Source organism: Spermophilus citellus, assembly GCF_964194105.1.
Source record: "Spermophilus citellus genome assembly, chromosome: 4".
Taxonomy (NCBI): domain Eukaryota; kingdom Metazoa; phylum Chordata; class Mammalia; order Rodentia; family Sciuridae; genus Spermophilus; species Spermophilus citellus.
The window spans coordinates 108557181-108570137 of record NC_138185.1 but is presented as its reverse complement, the minus strand read 5'-3'; the positions used below and the strand labels follow the sequence as shown (position 1 = coordinate 108570137).

Here is a 12957-nt window from a genome sequence, read left to right as displayed (position 1 = left end):
CTAGACTGTTAATAAGATTGAAAACTTGCCTTGCAAAAGCTCAGTGGTGAATTCATATAACTTTTATTTGAAATAAAATAACTTGGATGAAATTTTCACAAATTATACAAAATAATTCAGGATTTGTTTGGAAGTTTAATAGCCTCTTTGTAGAATAATATATACATTTGTATTTATACAAATACAAACATCTTTTCTGATCTCTTTTGGTTAATGAGAGTATTACCTTTACTTTATCTCAGAATGTCATGCAGGAACTAGAGCTGTCCCATTTTTATAGTTAAGACTTCATTTTTTTGAAAACTAATAAATATATCCTTTAATAATTCAGCCTCAGAAGTTCTCTTTACATATAAGTTCATCTTTCAAAGTCCTGTATATCCCCAAATTAACATATTTGTATTCATAAGTATTTTTGTAGTTTTTATTTAATTATGAATTCATGATGTGTAGTTGTATTAGTTTCGCAAAGGAAACACATGACTATAACAAAAATACATAAATAATTCCTATAATGATTAGAGCCTAGAAGTATTTTTAGCATAGCATTTTTGATTATCTCTTCTCTGAAGAGATTATCTAATAATTATTGTAATATCTTAAAAGCATTTGTAACTTAGATTTCTGACCAGAATGGAATAATTTGTACTAGATAGCTTCCTGCTATGACTAGCTAGAAAATTGGACAAATTATATGAAAGAAATAATTTTAGACATTTGAAATCTTACAGAACCATGGTCACTAAGACTAGGGAAATGAATGAGGTGAGCCCCATAATTATCCCCAGCATTCTGCCTGGAGGCACTTTCCTGAAAGGGGGGGGGGCGGGGGCGCTTACCAACAAGGAGCTAGGGGCACATAGCTCAGCAGCTAACTCAGTGAGATCGAGATCAGTTTAGGGATAGAAAGATAATTGGAATTTGTAGAGCAGGCTATTGGAGAGAAGAGATGTGCAGGGTGGGGTGAGGAGCTGACAGAGTTGTATCAGATTCCCCTGGAGTCTTTGGATCCCATGTTGCATCTAGTTGTCATGTCTTCTTTGTCTCTTGCTGGTTTATGACAGTTCTTCTCTTATCTGTCATACCTTTGACACTTTTGATCAAGTATTTTGTGTAGTGTTCTCAAGGTGCGTTGATCTGATGTTTTCTTATGATTACACTGAGGTTATGGATTTCATTTTTCATTTTTTAGAAATATCACTGAAATGATGTGCCCTTTTCAATACATATCAAGGTACATGATATCTGTATGTCTTATTATTTGGTGGTGTTAAACTTGTTCATGTGGCTAGGTGGCATATGCCAGTGTTAATCCCCTTGTGGTCATCTCTGAACCCAGACTTTCTGAGCATAAATCTCCTGTCTCCAGGGGCAAGGGATCTGAAAGGTTAATACTCCTTTTACATGCTTTCAAATAATCCCACTGTCTCAGTTTTGTAAGTCCTGTCAGTTTCTTTAAGTCTGTTGGCTTGAGTCTTTGTCAGTTTGACCCTTTTGAGGCAGAATGACTATTTATTTATTACATACATGACAATAGTGGAATGCATTACATTCATAATTATCCATTCACAGCAGCTTTTCGTAACTCTGTATATAAAGTATGTTCATGCCAAATTATGCCATTATACATGAGCTCTCTGTTTTTTTTTGCATTACAATTCTTAGTATACCTTTAAACCACAATTTTATCATATCTCTGTATATAAGGTATGTTGACACCAAATTCACATTTTCATACATGTATTTTGTATAATGATGACGGTCTCCTTTCACCATCCTTGCTATTCCCCTTCTCCCTCCCTTTCCCTCTCACCCCTATTCCCTATCTAGAGGTAATCTTTCTCCCATGCTCTCCCTCCCTACCCCACTTTGAGTCACTCGCCTTATATCAGAGAAAACATCCGGCATTTGTTTTTTGGGGATTGGCTAACTTCACTTAGCATAATCTTCTCTAATGCTATCCATTTCCTTAAAAAAGAATAAGATCATGCAAATGTCATGATCTTATTCTTTTTTAGGGCTGAGTAATATTCCATTGTGTATAAATGCCACATTTTTTTTTACCCATTCATCCACTGAAGGACATCTAGGTTGGCTCCACAGTTTAGCTATTGTGAATTGTGCTCCTATACATTGATATGGCTGTGTCCCTGTAGTATGCTGTTTTTAGGTCCTTTGGGTATAGTCCGAGAAGAGGAGTAGCTGGGTCAAATGGTGGTTCCATTCCCAGCTTTCCAAGGAATCTCCATACTGCTTCCCAAATTGGCTGCACTAATTTGTAGTCCCACCAGCAGTGTATGAGTATACATTTTTCCCACATCCTTGCCAACACTTGTTGTTTGTCTTCATAATGGCTTCCATTCTTACTGAAGTGAGATGGTATCTTAGAGTAGAATGACTCTTTATTAATTTACTTTTCCTCTATCTTATTTTTCATAATTTTGATTTGCCCCAAATAACTCTGTTGCATCCAGCATGGATTTTGTGTTGTCCTGTTTGTTGTGTGGGAATATCTGTTAAATAGTAGACCCAGAAATGTATCTGGCTTTTATCCTAAAACTGAAACCAAAATAGCCTTTTAGAAGACTGCTTGCCATTATTTTTCAGACTTGCAAATGCACAACCTTTGGCTCAGCATTTCCACTTCTACAAATAAATCTTGTAGAAATATTTATTCATGTACACAAAGATACATGTATAGGAAAATTTACAGAAGCATTGCTTCTGTAATAGCCAAAAAACTAAATAATGGAAACAGACTAACATAAGGAATGATAGGACAGTTATTAAATTTTGGTATATCTACACTAGGGAATACTTTGTAGTAATTAGGACTGTTGAGGCTTGTTTTTATGTAGTGATGTGGCAACCTCTTAAAGATATATTACATCCTAAAGCAGTTTGCAAAGCAATATGTTTAGTATCATTCCATTTCCATATTTATGGGTAAGTGCATAGTTTTCCGTCACTGTGACAAAATACCTGAAATAAACAACTTATAAAGAGAAAATATTTATTTTGGCTCATGGCTTCAGAGGTTTTGGTCCATGGTCAGTTGGCCCTGTGGGATCCCATGTTAGCAGAAGAGGCCTTTTCACCTCAGAACAGCCAGGAACCAGAGAGTGAAGAGGGGCCAGTGTCAAGGGCACACCTCCTGTGACCTTACTTACTTCCACTAGATTCCACCTCCTAAAGATTCCTTTTATGCACCCCACCCCCCAATATTGCCACAGGCTGGTGACCAAGTCTTTAACACATGGGCCTATGTGGGACATTAAAGATCCAACTATAACAGTGTCATGGAAAAGAAATATATTTCAAGGAATGTATACCAGTCTATGTACTACTAGCAGTAGTATTTTGAAGTGATAAAAGGAGGATCTTAATCTTTTTTTATATACTTCTGTGTTATATACATTATTTTTATAACAAGCTTATTACATTTTTTTTAAATTAAAAAATGTGAAATAAACTGTTGCAGTAGTTGAATAGCCACAGGTGGTTTTCAGGCAGAGCCTCTTTTCATTGGGCTCTCTGTTATATAGTACCTCAGGTAGCATTTAATTTGGGATTCCCCAACAGATTACTGCTTGAAGAACAAGAGATTTCATTATCACATAAGAATGAGAAATGGTAAGTTAACAATGAGGTTCATCTTCCATAGAATTGCTAGAGGTCTTGAATATATGGCAAATCTTCACATTCTCCCACATTTAATTGTTTCCCTTTTTATGGTATACATACTTATATTTCCCCAAAGTAATGCTCTGTGTAACTGTACCTTTGTTCACATTACAGTTGTGTTTAGAGTAATATTTACCATGCAAATCTGACTTAACTCCAAATAATTTCTACCATGAACATTCCTGGAACTATCCATTTAATAGATTCTTTTAAATAAGGAAATGGAGGGCTAGAGAGAAGGAACACTTTCCAAGATACTGTTTTACCTTTTGAAGGAGTTCGTAAATTTTGGGGGAAAAAAAGTCAGAACTTACCTGTTTCCAAAGAGTTATAAAAAGAAACAAAATTGGAGTTAAAAAAAATAAATAAACTCATTTCACTGGTGTTAGTGGGAGTCAAATTAGGATAATTGTATCTGCTCAACCAAGGCAACATGCCCAGCATGGTGTTTAATGATCTCCACCTTCAGAAATGGTTTCAGATGTGGTTAATAATTTAACAAAAAGTACTTTGCAGTAATAGCTTATTGTGGCTTTAATTGGCATTTCTCTAATGTCTAATGATATCAAACACATTTTCATGTGCTTATGGCCACTTGTATAATTTCTTTGGTGAAATAACTTTAGAATTTTGCCCATTTTTAAATTGGGGTTATTTGAGTTGTAAAAGTTCATTATATGAATATAAGTTCTTTATCAGTTACATGACTTGGAAATATTTTTTTGCCAATCTGTGGCTTTTCATTTACTTAGTTGTGGTTTCTAAGTGCCTTAATTTTTATTTTTTTCTTGTTTTTTAAATTTAACAATTAATTAATTAATTAATTATATGTGGTGCTGGGGATCAAACCCAGGACCTCACCCATACTAGGAAAGTGCTCTACCACTGAGCTACAACTCCACCCCCCGAATTTTTATTTTCCATAGAATGATATTTATCAGGGTTTTTTAAAAAAAAAAATGTTTTGTACTTTCAGTATGATGTCTCAGAACTCCTAGCTAACCCATAGCATAAAGATTTTCTCCTGGGCTGGGGATGTGGCTCAAGTGGTAGCGTGCTTGCCTGGCATGCGTGCGGCCCGGGTTCCATCCTCAGCACCACATACAAACAAAGATGTTGTGTCCGTCGAAAACTAAAAAATAAATATTAAAAAATGTTTTCTCTCTCGCTCTCGCTCTCTCTTTTAAAAAAAAAAAGATTTTCTCATATTTTCTTCTAGAGTTTTTAGTTCTTACACTAAGTGCACCATTTTGTTAATTTTTGTATATGATATAAGGTAAGAGCCTAAGTTAATTACTTTGCATAGGATATATAATTATCCCAGGTTGAGTTATAGAAAAGACTGTCTTGCTTTTTGTATCCTCTGACCTTGCTAAACTTACCAGTTTTAGTAGGTTTGTAGGGGGATTTGGAAACCTTGACTAGGGCCTTATTTATTTATTTATTTATTTATTTATTTATTTATTTATTTATTTATTTATTTATGCTGAGGATTGAGCCCAGTGCCTCACACATGCTAGGTAAGAAATCTACCACTGAGCCACAACCACAGCCCTCAGTAGGGCTTTCTGCACAGTTAGGTCATCCACAAATGAAAATAATGTTACTTCTTTTCCCATCTAATTCCCTTTCCCTGGCTAGGACTTCTAGAACTAAGAAATGAGTGCTAAATCCTTGTCTTGTTTCCATTTTTAGGGGAAAACATTTAACATTTCAAAATTTTATTATATATATATATATATATATATATATATATATATATATATATAAAATTATGTTTTTGAGATTGAGAAAGTGTACATCTATTCCTAGTTGAGAATTTTTACCATGAATGGGCATTTGATTTTGTCAGATGATTCTTCTATGTTTATTGAGATGATTAGTGGTTGTTCTTTTTTCTCTTAAATACGGTGTATTGCATTCATTTGGGGATGTTAAACTAGTGTTGAAGTCCTATATTAAGTCCTGCACAGCCATGGAGTATAACTCTTTTAATGTATTATCAAATATAGTTTACTAAAATTTTTGTGAAGGTTTTCTTTTTATTTATGACCATGAGGCTTGTAGTTTTCTTTTCATATGATATCTTTGTCTGGCTTTGATATCAGATTAATACTAAATTCACAGAATGAATTAGGAAGTATTTCTCCTCTATTTTCTGAGAGTTTATATGAAGAGTTAGTATTATTTCTTCTTTTAAATATTGATAGAATCCAGTGGTAAAGCCAGCTGAGTTTGAACTTTCTTTCTTTTTTTTTTTTTTTTTTTTTTTGGTGGGAAGACTTTTATTTACAATTCAACTTCTCTATTTGTTGTAGGTCCTTCAGGTTTTATATTTCTTCTTGAGGAATCTGGTGATTTATGTTCTTCTAGGAATTTTACCATTTCCACTAAATTGTCTTATTTGTCAGTATAAATTTGTTCATAATAATCCCTTCTATCTTTTTAATATTTGTAGGGTTGTTAATGTTATAATTTTATTCCCTCTTTCATTCTTGATTTGTACAACTTGTAAATGCTATAGTTTTCTAGTCAATCCTAATCTCTTAAGATAGATGCATAGATAAGTCATTTGTGGCTTCTCTTCTGCATATTTAAAACTGCAAATTTCCCTACAAGCACTGTATTAGCTATATCCCTTAATTTTTAAAGTATTGTGTTTTCATTTTTATTCAGTTAAAGGTATTTTTAATGTTTTTTCTTGTGATTTCTTCTTTGACCCTAGGATTACTTAGGAGTGCATTGTTTAATATCCAAGTACTTGGGGTTTTCCTAGGCCTCCTTTAATTTTGTCAGTTTTTGCTTATTATATTTCGGAGTCCTTTTGTTAGATGCATCTGCATTCATAATTGTTTTATTCAAAGAAATACACAATCCAATAATAATTGGAGATTTCAATATCCTGCCTTCAAAAACTGATAAAAATGATTAGACAAAGTTGGAAAGGATATTCAAATCTTCGGTATCCTTATCAACCTACTTGATCTAACGGACATTAAAGACTCTTCAGATAAAGACTCTCCACATTAAAGACAGCTGCAGATAAAGATTTTTTTTTCAAGCACATGTGGAACAATCTCCAGGATGGGACTATATGCTAGATCACAAAACAAAGCTCAATATATTAAAAAAGACTGAAACATATAAAATATGTTCTCTGACCACAGCAGAATTAAATTAAATGTCCAGAGCAAGCATGCTCTTTGTCTAGGGATTGCTTCCCCTTGCTACAAAAGTGACAGATATCTCAAGCTCAGGGTTCCTCTCTAGTAGCAACATACCGCATGTGCAGGAATCCCTCCTGGGCTTTTTGCATTTCTCTGGAGATTTGAAGATGGGATGCAGAACTGATACTAACAAATAAGCTGTAGCTTCTGCCATTGCCCTTAGTTTTTTGTCTCTGATGTAGAACTTGAGACTTTTGCCAGCACCCACAAAATGATAAAAGGTTAGTCTATTAGCTTATAAACAAGGTAAACTCTCAGGCCCTGCATAGTTCTTTACAGTTTCCTTAGTTTGTAAAACTTTTTTTTTTTTTTTTTTGTTACTGGGGATTGAACCCAGGAGTGCTTAATCACTGGACCACATCCCCAGATCTTTTTATTTTTTATTTTGAGGCAGGATCTTGCAAGGTTGCTTACGGTGTGGCTAAGTTGCTGAGACTGGTCTTGAATTTGCTATCCTCCTGCCTCAGCCTCCTGAGTTACTATAATTACAGGCAAGCACCACCATGTCTAACCTTGTAGAACATTCTTTAATAGCTGCTTTGAGGTCTATTAAATCTATAATCCAAATATCTTCCGAGACATTGATTGCCGTTTTACTTCCTGAGTTTTATTTTGTTGAATGTCTCATTTATGTTAAATATTAAATGTTTTGGATAATATATTGTAGCAGCTGTGGATTCTGACTCTTCTCCCAATACCCCAGAAGTAGTTCTTGTTATGTTGTTTGTCTGATAACTTGCTTGGACTGAATAAGTCTCACCCAGCATGTGCAACTACTCATGTTTCTACTTAACTTTCATTGTTGATTTTCTTGTTTTTGTTTTCTAGGGCTAACCCTTATATCTCTATAAATTAGCGTGCAGCCAGAGATTGGTCAGAAATTGTCCTCAAATACCATAGGCCAATAAACCTTCCTCTCTGAACTAGGAAATCTTTGTGTAGTTTTGGAAGTACATTCAAACCAAGTTATTTTTGTTGTGCTTGGTTTTGCTTTCTGCCAGCTTCTCTCACTTGTCTTCTAAACACATTCACAGGTTTCATCAGCCAAAGATACACAGGTACTTTGGATATGCTCCAGTCTCTGAGGCACACACATGGACTCCAGGCAACCTAGGATATATGGAGAGTTTACTAAGCCTTCTTATTGATTTCTCACCTCATGGAACACCTTCTGTGGCTAGTCAACTATTCATTGCTTATCCCTAAAAAGATCACCACCCCAGGCTTAGGGAAGCATTGGTTTGCCCTTTTCACATGCCACCACAGTTGCCTCCATAGGTGCAATGCTCCATCCATCTCAACTGAGCCTCATTTGGCAACAGAAGCAAAGCCACTGGTTTTCAGGGTCTACTGTAGCCTGGTTAACCAATCACTCCAAAAAAGCTGGGCAATGCCACAGACACTGATTATACCTGAAGTGTCTAGTAGTTTTCATGAATAAAAGCTTCTCAACGTGCTGTATGCCTTTAGTCAGTTTCTTTTTTTTTTTTTTTAATTTTTTATTGGTTGTTCACAACATTACAAAGCTCTTGACATATCATATTTCATACATTAGATTGAAGTGGGTTATGAACCCCCAATTTTACCCCAAATGCAGATTGCAGAATCACATCGGTTACTTTAGTCAGTTTCTAGTCTTTGACCATTTTGTCCAGCTTTGTAGTTGCTTTTGGGAATGAGAATTTGTCAGCCTCCTCAAACTATCATGCCAAAAGTCCAGAGTCTGAATCTACACTATCTTGCCATGGATTCTGGGGTAACTTAACTGCCTGTTCAATTCTCTGTAGTCATACAAGTCTCTTTCTGTTATCTACTAATTAGGACTTGGAATAGCAGCAATAGAACCCACCTGGGGAAAGAACTAGGGCGACAGTAGACATGAATAATTAGGAATTATTTTCAAAAATCTGTCTATACTTTTATTTTCTGTGGAAAGGCAAAATACATTTGCTTTGCAAAATGTATACCTAAGAATCATGTATATTTTTTGGCTAAAAACATTAAAATATTACCTTGTATAATGAGAGCTATTGAAACATTGGTCTCTATTGATGGAAGTTCTCCCTGAATTTTCTTCCATTTATTAATTCAGTAAATAAACATTTATTGGTTATCTAAAGTAGACAAAGGCATAGTGAGTGATTCTAAAATGAAGCAGATATAGATCTTGTCCTTAAGGAGTTTATAGGTTAGTGTGATAGTATAAACACAAACAATGTGAATGGAAAGTACTAGATTTCATTAACAAATGACAGATCTGTGCTTTAGAAGTTTAGTAAAACAACTGAAATTCCCTAAATGATTTCAGCATTACCCATTACTTTCTTTACCTAGTTATCCCTGCTTATATTCCCTCCTAACTGCTTTTATGCTTGAGCTTGTTACCCTTTCAAGTCATGGTAATAACTAACCTATATAGTGATTTCACACGCAGTTTTTTATTTGCTATTCTGGTTCATATCAGCCTGGGACACAGGTAAGGAATATTACTGTTAGAGTTCACAGACAAGGAAATTGACATCAGACAGGCTGACTTGCTCACCCTCACATTATTAGAAAATGACAGGTCAAGTTTTAAGCCTGGGTCTTTATACTTGAAATCCTGGGATCTTTGTAGCATATTCTACTTTTTCTCACGTAATAGACTGACATCAGTCAATAGTAGATGTTGGGGGAAATTAGGCTTGGCCAGTCAGGTCAGACTTGGAGGCAGCTTCGTATGGTTCTAAACAGGTATAGAAATGAGTCAGCAAAGCACTTCAGTGGGGTGAGGATATAACTTAGTAGTAGAGCACTTGCTGGGTTTGATTTCCCAGCACCACGAAACAGACAAATAAAAGACTCACTTCTGTAGGGCTAGAGGAAAAGGAGAGAGCAAGAAAAAAGTGATTTGCTCATGGTGACACACAGATGGTGTCAAATCCAGACTGTCACATTCCAAGCTATATCCAAGGGCCTCTTAAACTAAAAACAAAAGTTGGATTTTCTGTTTCCCACTTGCCTAGGGTGAGTAATTTAGTCCTTTTAAACACCAGTTCCTACGTAAAAGACAAAGATGCAATGATAGTACTGATTTCATAGAGATGTCATGAGGATCCAATGATTGTGTAAGGAGCCATAGTGCTCAATCAGTGTAGCTATTGGATTACACTCTCGCTTCCATCCCAACTATGTAAAGCTCAGGTTGGCCCTCTGCTGACATTTCCCTTAGAAAATGGAATTCATCTGACATATTAATTTATATTGTGTCACTTTAGACTCTCTTATATTCCACAGTTGTTTCCAGGAGGTTGTTTCCCTACCACTTCATTCAAATCTAGGTCTGTAAATTCCATGTTCTCTTCCCCCACTAAGTATTTGATAAAATTCTTTCCTTTTTTTGTGTGTGGTACTAGGGATCAAACCCAGAACCTCAGGCCCACATATGCTAGGCAATTACTGAGCCATTTCTTCAATGCTTTGACACAATTCTAATTGATGAACTCTTTTAATTAAAAATTGTGAGATTAATTTTGTACTATCTGCTTCAAAGTGAATAAAATTTTAGGTTCTGTATTAGGAATAAATTTTTTAAATCAGAACTGTCCCAACAGTAAAACAGGCTGTCTTAGGAGATAAATTTATCCATGGTTGCAGGTATACAGACAGAGACTTTAAACTAGTGCCACTGCCTCATCTCTCCCATCCAGTCCACACGTTGGTTTAATGTGCTTTGCATTCAGAATCATAACAAACAGATGAGCTGCTTATTTTTGTGGCTTTGGAATTTTTGACTTAGGATTTTATACTGTTGTAGTCAAATGATAGCAAATGAAGTGTAATTTAGCAAAAATTGTCACTTCCCTGAGTATTGCCAATACAGACAACAGAGTTTAATATTCAACCAAAGCTGAAGATAATGGCTTTCGAATCTCCTGTAGGGCTGAAGAGACATAACTCTGCAATGAGATCATGATAGAGAGGAGCCTATGTTGAGTGTACCTAGGCTTGTTCATACTATCTACATTGTACACAGTATGGAAGATCCTAGTTACATTCTGTATTTTGAGAAAATATTGAGGTCTATCTTTATGAAAGTTTTATATGCAAAGTTTGACACATGTTGCATGCTACTTTCAGGATTAAGAAAATTATCTGGGCACTCTGTGTCCTGTGAAATGTGTTATTTTCAGCTGTCACTCTCCTTGTCCCTTACCCACAATCATAATGACCAGAAAGTCTGCTTGCTCTACAGTGATGTGTCTTGAACAGTGCCCATTAGTTTTCAGTAGTTACCCCTGGCCTGCATGTTAGCCTTCAGTTTAATGGCCTTTTTTATGTTCATTCATTTTATTTTATTTCCCATCGTGGTTTTGTTTATTTCTTTTTTGTTTTTTGTTTTTTCTGTTCTCTTTTTAAAAACCGTCGTGGTTTGCCCTTCATATTCCCCAATGTTTGCACATGACAAGATGTTGCCATCCCAACATTACCTCCCACTTCACTGACCAGTGCCACTACTGACCATCTAGCACCAGCCACAACGGGACCACTGCCTTCAGCTCCTCGGGATGTCGTGGCCTCCCTGGTCTCTACCCGCTTCATCAAATTAACATGGCGAACACCTGCATCAGATCCTCATGGAGATAATCTCACCTATTCTGTATTCTACACCAAGGAAGGAATTGCTAGGTAAGTGCCTATATGCCTTGAGTCAGTGGACTGCCCCTTGGTTCATACCCATCCAGTCATACTTAATCTGGCTCTCCATTGTATAGGATCTGCATCAATTTTCAGTCCAGGAAATGTGATCACTGAATGCAAGTTTCCTAATTTTAGGTCATTAAATAAATTCCCGAACAGACTGAAGTCCTTGGTATTTTTTCCTCCCTTTCTGGGTTAACTTGGTGAGAGGGTAGATAGACCTCCTTAGGTTGGAAGTATTTAAACATAACCAAGGCTACCCTTTTTCCATAAGATTCCGTCAGCATAGATTCTAGAGATTAAAGTAGACAATTTATTAAAGTTATCTTGAATGTAAGCCTGTGCCAGTATGTGATGTGGCCTATTGAGCTACAGGGTCTCCTTGATAATGCAAGAGTAGTAGTGACTAGTTTTAATGTTAAATCCCTTTCCATCTCCACCTTTCAGGAGCTCACATTGTTTCTCCATTGCTTATAGAAGAATATCCAAAATCTTTGGACTGATTTACTCTACAGTCTGACTTAATTTTATCTGTCCACCTTCATTTTCCTTTTCTCCTCAAGTTTAATTAATGTTCTAATGAAATTAATTTTTATGGCTATAGCCCTCTTTTCTAGTTTCCTTAGTGGCTCACCCCTCCCTCAGTTAAAATAAAATTCAGTTAATCCTCCTATTCCTAAATTAAGAGCTTTTTGTACTTTGAGCACATTAACATTTGTCTCATATATGTAGTGCAACTACTAACAGTAACTCTTCATTATGGTAACATGAGACTACCTTAAGTTAATCTTTGATTACCTTATGAGTATTTGAATTGTTTTCCCAAACAGATTATCAACTCTTTGTCAGAAGCCATGGCACATGCTAAAGTGTGTTCTCAACATTGCTTGAGTAGATACCTTCATTGAACTCTTACTTCACACCAAAATAAGAAACCTAAAATAATGTATTAGGGTCCTACTATACAGCTTGTATTTATATTAGGGTGCTTACAGTTGATTCACGTATAATTACATTTAATGCAGCCTAGCATGCTCAGCAAATAATTTAATACTCTTAAAAGGTCGAGTGACATCATTTGATCCTCATAGATGGAGCTACTTTTGGGGTATTGTTTACCTGAATGCTGTACTGGATGTTTTAGGTTTTACAAAGATCATTACACAAAACAAGACATGACCAAACAGCAAATGTCAGTATCAGTGTTAACATATCTCCAATAGACTTTGTAATCTCATTGCAGATCTCATAGGAGTTCACAAAATTAAGAAAACATTTAGTAAGTCCTCTGCATAACAAACTCTATTTCCAAAATGGGACTTTTGTCCTTGTTCAATCTATCAGAAGTACATTTCCCTCAAAAATA

The 12957-nt window shown here is 35.6% G+C and overlaps 1 protein-coding gene across 8 annotated transcripts in view; it reads left to right on the top strand.

Moving 5' to 3' along the window:
* The window catches only part of NEO1 (neogenin 1), a 229106-nt gene that overhangs the window by 151734 nt on the left and 64415 nt on the right, over positions 1 to 12957 (top strand). For 5 of the 8 annotated variants that reach the window (XM_081292171.1, XM_081292169.1, XM_081292165.1 and 2 more), the window contains exon 8: positions 11360 to 11579. In XM_081292171.1, the coding sequence (XP_081148297.1) occupies positions 11360 to 11579 (220 nt within the window). The remainder of the gene's footprint in view (positions 1 to 11359; positions 11580 to 12957) is intronic. The other 3 variants (XM_081292172.1, XM_081292167.1, XM_081292168.1) reach the window with 1 other exon arrangement.